Consider the following 12,794-nt stretch of genomic DNA (forward strand, 5'->3'; position numbering starts at 1 on the left):
AACTGAGGGCATAGGCGATACCAGTCAGCTTTGTGTACTTGGGGAACCAGGGCACAGTATCCAGCCTGTCTGACTCATGAAGGACACTCCCCCACCCCCCAGCCTCTGCTTGAACCAAAATAGATCAGAGAAAAAGACTTGCAGAGAGCAGTGAAGGGTCGTGGGAGACATACCTAGACCCCTCCTGACAAGGGTGATAGGATTAAGGCAACTCCTCTAGCCTCATCTGCATCAAAGATGGGACAGGGATGCATCTCTGTTAGCATACAGAATCAAGAAGAGATTACAAGGCAAGAACCGCACTGAACTCTGGGACCAGAAAAGCAAGGAAGCACTGGATCCTGGGGGATCTCTGCTCCAGATGTTAATGAACCTATGCCTGCACACACCCAGCTCAGCAGTTATCAGTCTAATTTTAGTAATGAATCCTTGATTGATATCCAAAATACCGAAGCTGCCTAACTGCATTGTGAGCTCCCTGGAAGGAACACCACCCATAGCCAAGAGTGATCAGCTCCTATTGTCTAGCCTTAAAAAAACCCTTGAGTCATCAGTTTTCCCATAAACAAATCTAGTGTTCTCCCTTGAACCATTGTTGTTTCCCTACAAAAAACCCTACCCACACTCCAGTAAGTGTTCTGATTCATGGATCCAAACGCTGCATCAGTTCCACTGGGACTCCATCTTCTCCTAACTGATCGTGCTGGAGGCTCTGCCTGTCTCCAGCACTCAGGACCCTGAGCTACCACCATCACCTGGGAACCAGTTCAAGCTTCCTGGAGTGGTGAGATCCCTCTCTGTCTGTTTTCTTTTCTACCTCAGGCATAACTTTCTAACCCTGACTTGTTTTATCAGGTATGGGTTTCTATATATGACTTTTGTAACCTTTAATAATGTAACTTATGTTGGTTTAGGCTCTTCTTGTGTAGTTATCATGGTTATTCGATAAATAACTTTTATGGTTAAGCTGGTTGCTTCCCTTTCTCTCTCACTGAACTTTACTCTTTTGTGTTTTTGGCTTCCCCCATTTACTCTGCAGCAACGCTTCTCTTACCTAAGCTAAAGATCCCTGTAGCGCCCAAAAATACTATGGGGTTTGCTCATCAAGTGGGTTATTACCAGTACAATTGTAATATGAAAGTGGGGATAGGGACGTGCTGAACCTGTGACATACCAGGACGGCAGCTTGAAAGTGCTGCTTGACCCAGACTGCTCGGGCTTACTCTATTCCGGTGAGGTACCTGTGGTATATAAGGGTGGCAGCTTGAAAGTGCTGCTTGATCCAGCCCACTGAGTCCAGGGACATATAAGGGGTCAGCTTGAAAGTGCTGATTGACCTGGTCCACTCAGACTTGCTCTGTTAATGTGTGTGTTCATCCATTTCCGGGCTGGAGGAACCTAGCCCTGGGGAACATATGTCCTGCAAGATAGCTCCATTGGGAGGGGACTTGCAGAAGGGAGAAGTAGAACTCCATATGAAAACACAAGTGACAGAAGCAGTACATTGATAGAATTACAGAACACTCCCCCTCTCCCGCAGAAGAGTAACCCTAATAAATGAGCATACCCCAAAGTAACGGGCAAATCTGGTATCATAAGTGATGACCATGGATTGACCGCCTCACCAGTTCTTTCTCTACTGCAAATAACCATAGGTTAAGGCTCACAATAGAAGGAAGGATGTCAGGTAGTGGAACACAGATAGGGACTACTCATCTCTAAGAACTCCAGTTACTGTACAAGGTATGTAACTTTTCTTTCTTCTTTGAATTAGGGTCCCTATACGTATTCTACTCTAGATGACTCACATGCTGTATTAACTCAGGAGAAGGGTCCAAAAAAACCCTTTCTGTACTACAGATTGAAGGACTGTTCTGCCAAAAGATGTGGCTGCTGTAGAGAGTTGCAATGTACTGTTTTGTGGAGGCTGAACAGGGATATCTCAAAGTGAAGCTTCTGATGAAGTGGGCCCTCACTCCTTGAGGGAGAGAGGTGGCTATTAACTCATAACACAGCAGGATGCAGCCTCAAATCCATTTTGAGCCCCTCTGTGAAGATACGGCTTCCCCCTCATCTGTTCACAAAGATGACAAACATTTTAAGAGATTTCTAAGAAGGTTTTGTCCTTTGTAAGTAGAATGCCAATGCGCTATGGACACCCAGAGTGCAGTGTCATGTTCTTTCTAGTGGCATGTGGCTTCAGGCAGAAAACAGGCAAGTATATGACCTGGTGAGAGTTAGGTGAAATTTCAAGATTACTGTGGGGATGAATTTGGGGTGTAATCTTAAGGAAACTGTACCAATGGAAGACTGTAAAGATAAGTCTGCCACGAGGGCCTCCAGTTCACCTATTCTCCTGGCTGAGGTGAGTGCAACCAGGAAGGCATTCTTCATAGATAGGATAAAAGATGATGGGGTTCAAACAGAGCCTTTGTCCATATCAAAGGGATTAGGTTGAGGTCCCACATCAGCGTCGATTTTGGTATTGTCCTAGGATGGGTGAAGATCAAACACTTGTCACCAGGGGATGAAAGGTGCTAATAGCTTCCAAGTGCACCCAAAGAAGGCTGAGAAAGAGACTTGAATTTTTTTAATGAGAGGAGGTAATCCAAAAGAGTAGGGATTTCAGCATCTTCTAGGAGTATCAGACGATGCTGTAGAAAATGTCTTCCATTTTGCTGTATAGCATCTCCTTGTGGAATCTTTCATACTGTTGCTAAAGATGGATTGTACAGCTTTGAACACAACTCTTCTCTTAATTTTATAACATTTTAATTTTTTTTAATCAAAATGTCATATTATACCAAGTCAACCGCCTTACAGAATCTAAGCATGTTACATCAACATATGGCTATTAGCCAGGATGGGCAGGGATGGTATCCATAGCCTCTGTTTGCTAGAAGCTGGGAATGTTCTTATGTTCTAACACTGTTACTTTTGTGTACCAAACTTGTAACCTCATTAAAAAAAAATCAGCATAGTTCGACAAGATCTATTTTCCATAAATTCACATTGATTGGCATTAATTATATTACCCTCCTTTAATTCTTGATGAATTAACTCCTATATTAGCTGCTCCACTATCTTACCCAGGAGAGAGATCAGACTGACAGGCCCAAATTTTACCTGGCTCATCCTGTTTACCTTTTTAAAATATCGGTACAACATTAGCTTTCTTCCAGTGTTCCAAGACTTACTGAGAATCAACATTAATGGTCTAGAAAACTCCTCAGAGGAGCGCTTTTAAAACTCTTTGAGGCATGTTAGCTGGAGCTGCTGATTTAAAAATGTCTATCTTTAGTAGCTGCTGTTTAACATCCTCCTGAGATACTAGCGAAAGGGAAAATATGTCGTCATATGCTATGACTGGGTTATCTGTGTTTTTCCCAAATAAGGAACAAATATTTATTTAACACTTCTGCCTTTTCTGCATTATTATTGAGCTTACGAGGGACTCAAACAGGTAATGCCATTTTTGATAGAGTGCCACTCCCGTTTCTTAAATGGATTATGACCATTGATTTTAGCATTGTAATCACACGAATCATCCCACCAGGTTTCATTAACGCCAGCTAAATTGAATTCATGCTCATAAATGAGCAGTTCTAATTCCTTTTGTTACCCAGGCTTCCTGCACTGGTGTATAGGCAATTAAAGAATTTCTTCTCTTCATGTCCTTTGGTTCCCTGGATTGATTTTGTTCTCAACATCTCAATTTTGTGCTAAACAAGTACTCATATTTCCTCTTTTTACCGTTCTCTTTTGTTATTAGTTTAATGCCCTCCTAATTTCTCTAGCCATTCTGTCCCTGAGGAGGCTGGTTTCCCTTCTATTGAGGTGGAGGACATCTGAACTATACAAGTCCTCTCTCCCCACAGAAGGTGGACCAAATGTTCTACAAAATTAAACCCATTCATCCTATATCACGTCACTTCCAGAATCTTCTACCTTCTGTCTTCCTTCAGTCCTGGGACAGAAAGGATCTCAGGGAAAATCACTTGGACGTTCTTTTCCTGAAGTCAGTTATCATCTGCCGTGATATCACGCAACAGTGTCATTATTGCCAGTTTGAACCATCCATCATCCATGGATCCTTGCCCATTGACTTCAAAAGCCTATGCAGTCTTAGAATTACATTTCATGTCTTGGCTCCAGGAAGAAAACACACCATTCTGTTGTCTGTCCATCTGTCCTTTGCAGAATGTTCTTTGAATTCTTCTGGGTATTGAATCCTCAACAAGAATGGTCTGTCTCTCTTAGATAGCTGGAGATGTTTGTGGGCAAGCTTGGTTTCTTACGGGTTGAGCCAAGCTGCCATCCATAGGTATGTTCCATACATCCCTCCATTCCCTTGGATCAGCTGGATCTTCAGAGATATCTTCCACAGTTCCTTGTCAAGAACTTGGTATTGATTGGAAACTTCTAGCTGTGTGGAATTCCTCCTGGTCCTCTTCTCTCTGGTGGCCATCGCTTACCCATCATTGTCTGTGTAGAATGTTGCCATGACTTCTTGCCCCTTATGAACTGCTAGGCCTCCTCTCTGACTTCTCCCTCTGACTCCTTGCTGGCCAGCTTCTTTCTTCTTTGAACCTGGCATGCTGATGTTTCCTGAATGTGGCTGTCTAGAAACTTCTCAGCTTCTCTGATTTTCAATAATGTCTCTACTTGCGCTCCATTCCAAGGCTCTTCTCCTCCAGCACAGCCACCAACTTGCACTTAATGCACAGGAAGTCCCTTCTGGCTTCAGGAAGAAAAGAAAACATGGCACATCCACTGTAGGTCATCTCCATTGCTGGCCATCTTGAAATCACATGTAGTAGCAAACCTGCAAGGAAAGCCTCTCACACTCTCTCTAAACTCCCTCGTTAGCTTCTTCTGTTCATACCTTTTGAGTTTGCCTAGCAAGTTTCCCTGATTATATCAGCTCTGCCCCACACCATCAGAGAGCAAGGCACCAACAAACAGACCTGTGTCAACTGCCTACACAGGGGCCCATGGTCCAGCCTCCATAATCTATACCCAGAGGACAAAAAGTCAAACCACCTCACATATGAACATATAAGGTCCAAATAAATGGGGGCAGCCAACTAAATTAGTTTGCGAGAGAGCTGGACAGATTTATGAGTGTGTTTATATGACAGGGTTGCCTGTGATGGTGAGAGGCAGAGCTCAGCAAACTTGGTGTCCACTTCTGGTTTAGGTCTTATGCTCCTAAAAGCTCATGTTTCAGGGTTTCAGCTGTCCACATTCAGGGGTCAGAAAGGTATTCCATCTCACTCCCCTCCCTATGTATTTTTTTTAAATCTCCTTCCTCAAGGATTGGCATGGCTGGAGGTGGGATGTTGGACAGTGAGGGATAGGGCTCTGAGATAGCACCAAGCGTTCTCTCTCAGGTTGTTGGCTGGCTGGTTCTTGCTCATGTGCTCAGGTCTAACTGGTTGCCATATGTGGAGTTGGGAAGGAATTTTCCCTAGGTCAGATTGGCAGTGACCTTGGGGTTTTGGGGTTGTTGTGGGGTTTTTTTTTTTTGGCCACCTTCTGCAATGTGTTAGTGATCACTTGCCAAGATCATCATTAAACATTTCCCTTCTATTGCGGGGGACTTGGGCACTGGTGCACCTCTATCCCTTCTATTCTCTAGGTACGTGTCACAGGCAGTCTCCTGTGATCTGCAATACTTTGGTCTAAGTTTGGTTGCTGGACTCAGTGTGCTGATGCAGAGTGATGTTGGCGGCCTGTAAGATACAGGAAGTCACATTAGATGATCTGGTGGTCCCTTCTGGCCTTAAGCTCTATGACTCTATAATGGCAGGAACTGTTTACAGGTTTTGTGCATTGTACACAGCTCCAGAAGGTTTATGTGAAGGTGGGATTCTTGGTGGGTCCAGATACTTTGTGCCACATGCTCGTCCAGCTAAGCTCTCCATTCTGGTAGGATCAGTCTTTTTATGGTTGGGAGAGGGACAAAGAGAAATGCTACACAGCCTGTTTCTCACTTCTCAGGAGAGAGAAGCCTGAGTTTTGTGGGGAGGAGAGGCCAGTTTGTCAGACTGTGCTTTTTTGGCCTATAAGCATCAAAGGTGAAGCTCTGCAAAGGTGTCATGTAGGCATACGAGGCCATGTGACCTAAGAGGATTAGACAACTTTGAACTGTCATCTGGTGGCTCCACTGATGCTGCATGATGAGATCCTGTGTGAGAATCTGTCCTGAGGTAGGGATGTCTTGGCACTGTTTGAATCTAAGGTTGCCCCAATAAGGTCTGTAGTCAGTGTGGGAACTAAAATTTACTTTTCTACCTTTATTTGGAGACTGAGTAGGGACTGTCTGGTTTCCCGTACTTCATGTAGAGATCTCCCATGAGTAACAAGTCCTTAAGGTAGGGGAACACTGAAGAACCCTTACAGTGGAGATGGGCTGTCACTAGCAATAGCACTTTAGTGAATACATTCAGTGCTGGTGAGAGGCTGAAGGGGAGCATTCTGCATTGGTAGTGGTCCAGGTCCTTGGTGAATCTCGGGAATCTCCCGCGTACATGATAAATGTCTATGTGGAAATGACTGTCCTTTAAATCAAGAGCTGAGTCCAGGGTGATCATTCTGAATCTCAGAATGCAGATAAAAACATTTAATTGTCTGACAGTTAGTATCAACCTCTTTTCTTCTTGGAGATGAGGAAATATCTTGAGTAAAACCCTTTTCTCCTATGCTGAAGAGGTACCAGTTCTGTGGCTCCCAGATGGAGTAGGTGGTCTACTTCTTGTCGGAGAATCCTCTTGTGGGACGGGGGTGGTCCGTGGAGAGGGACAGGGGGAGGGAAAGGAACTCAACTATGTATCCATTGGTGTTAATCTCCAGAACACAGATGTCAGATGTTATCAGATGCCAAGCCTGGAGGAAAAAAAAAAGGCAGGCAGCCACCAAATGGGGCACAGGAAGGATCGTAGTGGGGCCTCATCATTGCAGGCCATTAGGAATCTTCAGAGCCTGTACTCACAGACTTGACAGGTTCAGCTTGGGAAGAACCAGCAGATGCTGCACTTGGGAGGGGACATAAAGCTTCCCTGAAGCAGGAGAGGTGTTTGTTGTCGTTGTCACTGACTGAAAAGTCCAGGTGCAGGACACACAATTCTTGAAACCTGGATCCTGGACATAATAACTAGGCACCCCCTACGGAGAAGAGCTTTGTGGAGTGGGGGAACCCCTAACCCTAAACTACTAAAAACTACACTTAAAAACTATTTACACATAAGAACAAGCTTGAAGAAGAAAAATGCTAGCTAATACCGTGGACACAGAGGGGTTCTGTCTTAGACCATGGGTGGTAAAAAAAAAAAGGAAAGGCAGTTGGTCCAAGTCAAACCTTCATGCCTTTGTTTTAAAGCATGAGGAAATGAGTGGTGCAGGCACGGACCAATGGACACTGCTAGCAGAAAGCTTCCAGTCTCAGGTGCATGGATCATACGGACACTTAGAGTGGAATATGCACAAGGACCACGACTCAAAGGAGGACTGCATCCATGTGCTCCATCCCTACACTGGCTTCCTATTCATACAAGTAAAAATAGATCTACATGTTTTTCAAACTCTCCAAGGTCTTGCTGTTTTCTCTCCGACCCTATACAAATCTATTATCTTGCCTATTTCACGGTGCTCTTCTTTGACTCTTCACAGGGATTCTGCCACACCACTGTAGGCTGCACCCTCTTTTGTTTATGGAAACTCTGCCTCTACCTGAGCCATTAAATTACCACTTTTCTTCAAGTCTGACTTTGAAACCTCCCTGTTCACTGAGCCTACAATTGGCACTAGACCACACTGATCTCACTTTTTTTCCTACTTACTACATCATTCTATTCTCCCCTTGTTACTGCAAGAATACTCACGTGTACCTTTATCAATTTCACAATTCAGTGCCTTTTGCTCTCACTGTACATCACTTTCCCTTTGTTTGTATGAGTCACTGTACCCAAACTGTTTAAAGCATTCTTTCTATTCTCCTGGTAACTGTAAAGTATTCTGTGGTAGTTTGTATGAAAATGAACTCTAAATTGCAAAAATAATTTAATGGTATATATACAAATGGATACAGCATATATAGGTCTTTATACTACATATAAACTTTTTATAGATATAATGTTAACATTTAACTGTAGTTTATTTTAAAATATTACATTAAATATTTTCTACCTCTGCTTCAAAGATACTTATTACAGAGGTCAAGCAATAGTAACAAATTCACACTCAACTGAATTCCTTTCTAAAAATTTTAAGCTTCTTACATAAATGAAGATGAACACCCATAGCTGCTTCTACCACTATGTTAGCATTTTTCCTGAGCCTTACCCTCCTCCTTGCATTTCTCTCTCCACAAAAGGTTATCCTCAGCCAGAATTCTCCAATAACGGCATGTCTGTGCTGCCTGCAGAAGGTCCTTGGGTTCCAGGAATGAAAGCACATATAGTGCCAACTGTAAAGAGGTAGGAGATTAATGTCTGTCATTCACAGAATACAGAGATTGAGATGCAGACAGTCAAAATAGATGTATTAAAACAATAAATTGAAATATCAAACAGGTCCAGAAGTATTAGAAAGCTACAGTACATTCCTATAGGAGCAAAGTACTGCTAGACAAAATAGTTTTAATAATACCTTGAGATCCATGAAAAAATGTCACCTGGGAAATACTTTCTTTAAAAGAAACGAGGTGCCAAGTGGGACCATTGACTATTGAGTGTAAGACCTATATAATAAAACTAAGTTATGCAAATTATAAGTTATCAGAAACTAGAGATGATTAGTTTGTGGTATATTATAATATTTGATCATTTAATTAATATTCAGCCCAAAGCAAGGTTATTGTGAGAAATGGATTTGACAGTGCAAAGAACAGTGGATATTTGCGGGACCAGTGAAAAAAATATGCTTCCTAAATAAAAGTTAGCAAGCAGTAAAAACTGAAGTCTAATTAAAAATGCACAATAAAACATTCACACAGAACACCAAGCTAAACAAATGACAAAGACACAGTTTTGTGATTCCTTAGTAAATTTACAAAGTAAGTTTCTGTAGTAGAAACAGTTTGTGCCAATAGAAACAAATGAACAAACAATGAATTTCAAAACAGATACTGGGTTGAGTGCAATGTTATCACAGCAAACACAAAAATATAGTGATTGTCCCAACTGTAAAATTGAAAACTGAGCTTGTTTCATATAGTAAGCATAAGATGACCCCATGGAATAAATTATCTTGCCATGCTTATATGCCATTCTGCAGAGCTTAAATAGTGGAACAGTTCCATGTGTGCTTGAGTTGAAAAACAGTGTGCAAATGCAGTTGATCAAACAGGTATATAACCTATTTACTGAACAGAATGCAAAAATATTCTTTAATTTTACAAGATGTTTTATGGACTTCTAGGGTGCATAAGGGATATAATACATCATATTAATGTAGATTGTAGATTTCAGTATGTTTATGTGCTACATTTTAAAATTCCTATTAAGTACTAAGAAATAAAGTAGAATTTGAACTTAGCTAGATGGTAACATTAGAGGTTATTGAGTTAATTTAGTCACCAGCTGGCTGGATTAAACCAAATGGTGACCAAAATAAAACTAGACAGCTACATACAACCTGCTCTACTGTCATATATTATACAAACTCCTGAACATCAGTCCTGGACGAGCAACAGAAGACATCTAAAACAAAATCAAGGACATCAGTCCTCAGTTTCTGGAGCTATCCAGGATGCTACTGACACTGCTCTTCTGCTGACAGAAGTAACACACATCCATCCAATCACTGAAAATGAAAAACAGAGCGATAAACACAGGGTCCAAGCAGCAAATCCACATCAGTAGCTAATACATCACTGCAGAAAAAAGTTTTGAGAAAAAATTGGATAGGAGTGGCTAACAGAAAAACTATTTGTGATCAGAAAGAGTAGCTATTGACAAATGAGGCAGAATAATCTTCTCATTTATCATGGAGGTCAGGTTATCTACTCTGACCTCTAGTATGTGTCTTTGTGTTTTGTTTTTTTGTTGGCATTATTTTATTTACATTTAATAAAAAACAAAAAACGAAGTTGACCCACCCACAACCTACCTTCCAAACAAAACAAAAACACCCAAAAAGGAAGAAATAACAGTAGTTACTGAAGTCTGGAAATGTTGATTTTATGTGAATTACAGCAGACAGTTTGCATGTCAGTAAGACAGAGGCACATGAAATATATTCCATTTTTGTCTCTGGGTGTTTCTGATCAGATATTTTTAAACACAACTTACCCTACTTACATTAGGTGTAAAGATTTTGTTTAGAATCAATACTTCATTAAAGTATGTTAACTAACATGTTTTAAAATGCAACCTGTTTTAATCTAGATGTGGCCTAAATTGTATCAAAGGTCAGACCAGCTCACTGCTGGCGCTAGGATTGTGGGTGCATAAAGGTGGCCTAACATTTGTCCCAAACCCTTGGAGCTAGTCCCAAATGCAACTCAGACAGAGCCAAAGATTGGGCCCCTGCTGCCTAAGTGTTGTATTTAGGGCTATCATCCTTTAAAGGATTAGTGATATCCAGTAATGATGCATCATAAATATACATGTTTGAATTATTTATTGGGCATAGCTGAAGGGTAAAATCCTCTAAATTATTGGCAGTGTCTCTCTAAGTCACACTTCTTGCATTTTATTTCCTGGAGTGGAAGAAACTATGGAATTTTTTAGACTTGGTCCAAACAGTTCAATACCAATGATTCTTTCTAATATTTTAATGAGAAAAGCAAGATACAGTATCCCTTGCGTGCCAGTTTCTTTTAGAAGGACTTTCACACTAAAGAAAACTTGGGGAGGGAAGGCATATATTTGGCTTTTCCTCTACTGTATTCCCTTGCCATTGCTGAAGACATCTTTGAATAAGATCCCTCTTATACAAATCATTTTCATCTTCTGGTCACACCAGGCATACATTCATTCAATCACAACATTGTGTATGACCTCATAGGAGGTCATTATAGGTACTGATGAGTTTCTTTTGTTGCATTAATGTAAGCAAGAAAGATATCTAGAAACTCCTAAACTAAACACAAGTAATTTCAATATTTAGCATTGGTATCAGGAAAAATAAATGAAAGGTAAATAGATTTGTGGTTAAGTATGACACTTTAATACTGGGAGGGAATTATTTTCTATACAAAAAGTTATTTTGGGGCATGACTACACAGCAGTTAAACACCTGTGACCAGCCCATGACTCAGGCTCATGGAACAGACTGTGGGGGCTGTAAAATTGTGGTGTAGATGTTTGGGCTTGTGCTAGAGCCGGGCCTCTGGATCCTCCCAGCCCCACAGCCCAAGCCTGGTGAGCCTGTCAGCTGCCATAGGCCAGCTGAGGGTGTTTAATTGCAGTGTAGACATAGTCTTTAAGACTAAGAGCAAGAACAGCACAAATGATACACAACATAAGAAGAGGATTATTTGTAGTTGGACTAGTTTTGGTGCTAAATCATGTGAGGGCAACTGAGATTTAAGCATTGGTGATATTCATTACATGTATCCAGTTTTCCAAACTGTAGGCGTGAAAGCATCTTCCCTCCTTTCAAAATGTAAGATTCCTACACCTCCCCCCGCCCCCCCCCTTCTTGTGCTTCTGAATTATAGAAGGCTTTGGGCAGCTTCTCTAGGAATAACATAACATGGTATGTTTCTTTCCCCATAGTATTCCTCTCAAACAAGCGAAGGACTCCAAAGAAACTGGGTGCAGAAAACACGTATGTCAATATTAGTTACATGAATTGTGCATATTTAATATTCATAGTATATATTACTTCCATCCCCTAACAAAAGTGATCCAATTAACCCCAAAGGATGGCTATGACACTTTCCACAGTTATGAAGGTACTACACTAGCACATGAAAGGAAAAGAGGGGCCATGACCTATCTAAGTATTAAAAATATATAGCTTACGCTGAAAGGAATGCCAGAGAATGGAACATAAGAACAGTCTTAATACACATGAAGAACATACGGAACATATTCTAACACCAGCATAAGATTACTAAGAATGCTTTAAAAGGTGTAAGAAAAGAAAAATCTACATTTCTACCAAGAAAATCTCTTCGCTAATAAAGTAATTAAAACCAGAAACAAAATTTTTAATAGGGAACAAACTAGTAGGTACTGGGTAGTTGAACACCCACGTGAAAAAGCCAGGTATACCATAAAAACCAGTCAGCAGTAAAGCCACTAATTTTTACTAACCCTCTAATAACTAAGAAATTTGTTTTAGGGCTTGGATATCTAAGGCTTGTTCAACATAGCTATGTCGGCCAGGAGTGTGAAAAAGACAAAAAACCTCCATTGCAGATTCAGCTATGTCAGTGGAAGAATGCTTCTGTCAACGTAGCTAATGACATTCAGGAAGGTGGTGTTCATAAACCAACAGAAAAACTCCTTGGTCAGTGTACACTCGGCCTGTGCTAGGGGGCTATGCTCCCATAGCCTCCATAGCATAGACATAGCCTAATGGACCACCTCTCTCCTACTACTCTATACCAACTGTGGACTACTTCAGAAGTACTCTCACCAACATTCCTTAGGCTGTATGTTCTCAATGGAGGATCCTTGAATCTAGTACTTGCTTCCCTATTGACCTGACAGAGTCTGAGTTGTTGACCTGCAGGGTATATTGAAAGATATTTGTTTACCCATGGGATCGACTAGGGGTTAGAATAAGGGGATTGGAGTTTTCGGGTCCTTGTTGCTGGGGAATTTGTCAAGTTCTCTTTT

At 41.3% G+C, this 12,794-nt stretch overlaps 1 protein-coding gene across 16 annotated transcripts in view; it reads right to left on the reverse strand.

The window, feature by feature from the left end:
* The window catches only part of FBXW7 (F-box and WD repeat domain containing 7), a 295,965-nt gene that overhangs the window by 13,819 nt on the left and 269,352 nt on the right, over window positions 1–12,794 (reverse strand). For all 16 annotated transcript variants that reach the window (XR_010601814.1, XR_010601815.1, XR_010601816.1 and 13 more), the window contains one exon: window positions 8,344–8,467. Coding sequence is in view for 13 of the 16 variants with exons in the window: in XM_005307367.5 (XP_005307424.1) it covers window positions 8,344–8,467 (124 nt within the window). In the remaining 3 variants the exon portion in view is untranslated. The remainder of the gene's footprint in view (window positions 1–8,343; window positions 8,468–12,794) is intronic.

This window comes from Chrysemys picta, chromosome 5, assembly GCF_011386835.1.
Source record: "Chrysemys picta bellii isolate R12L10 chromosome 5, ASM1138683v2, whole genome shotgun sequence".
NCBI classification, from domain to species: domain Eukaryota; kingdom Metazoa; phylum Chordata; order Testudines; family Emydidae; genus Chrysemys; species Chrysemys picta.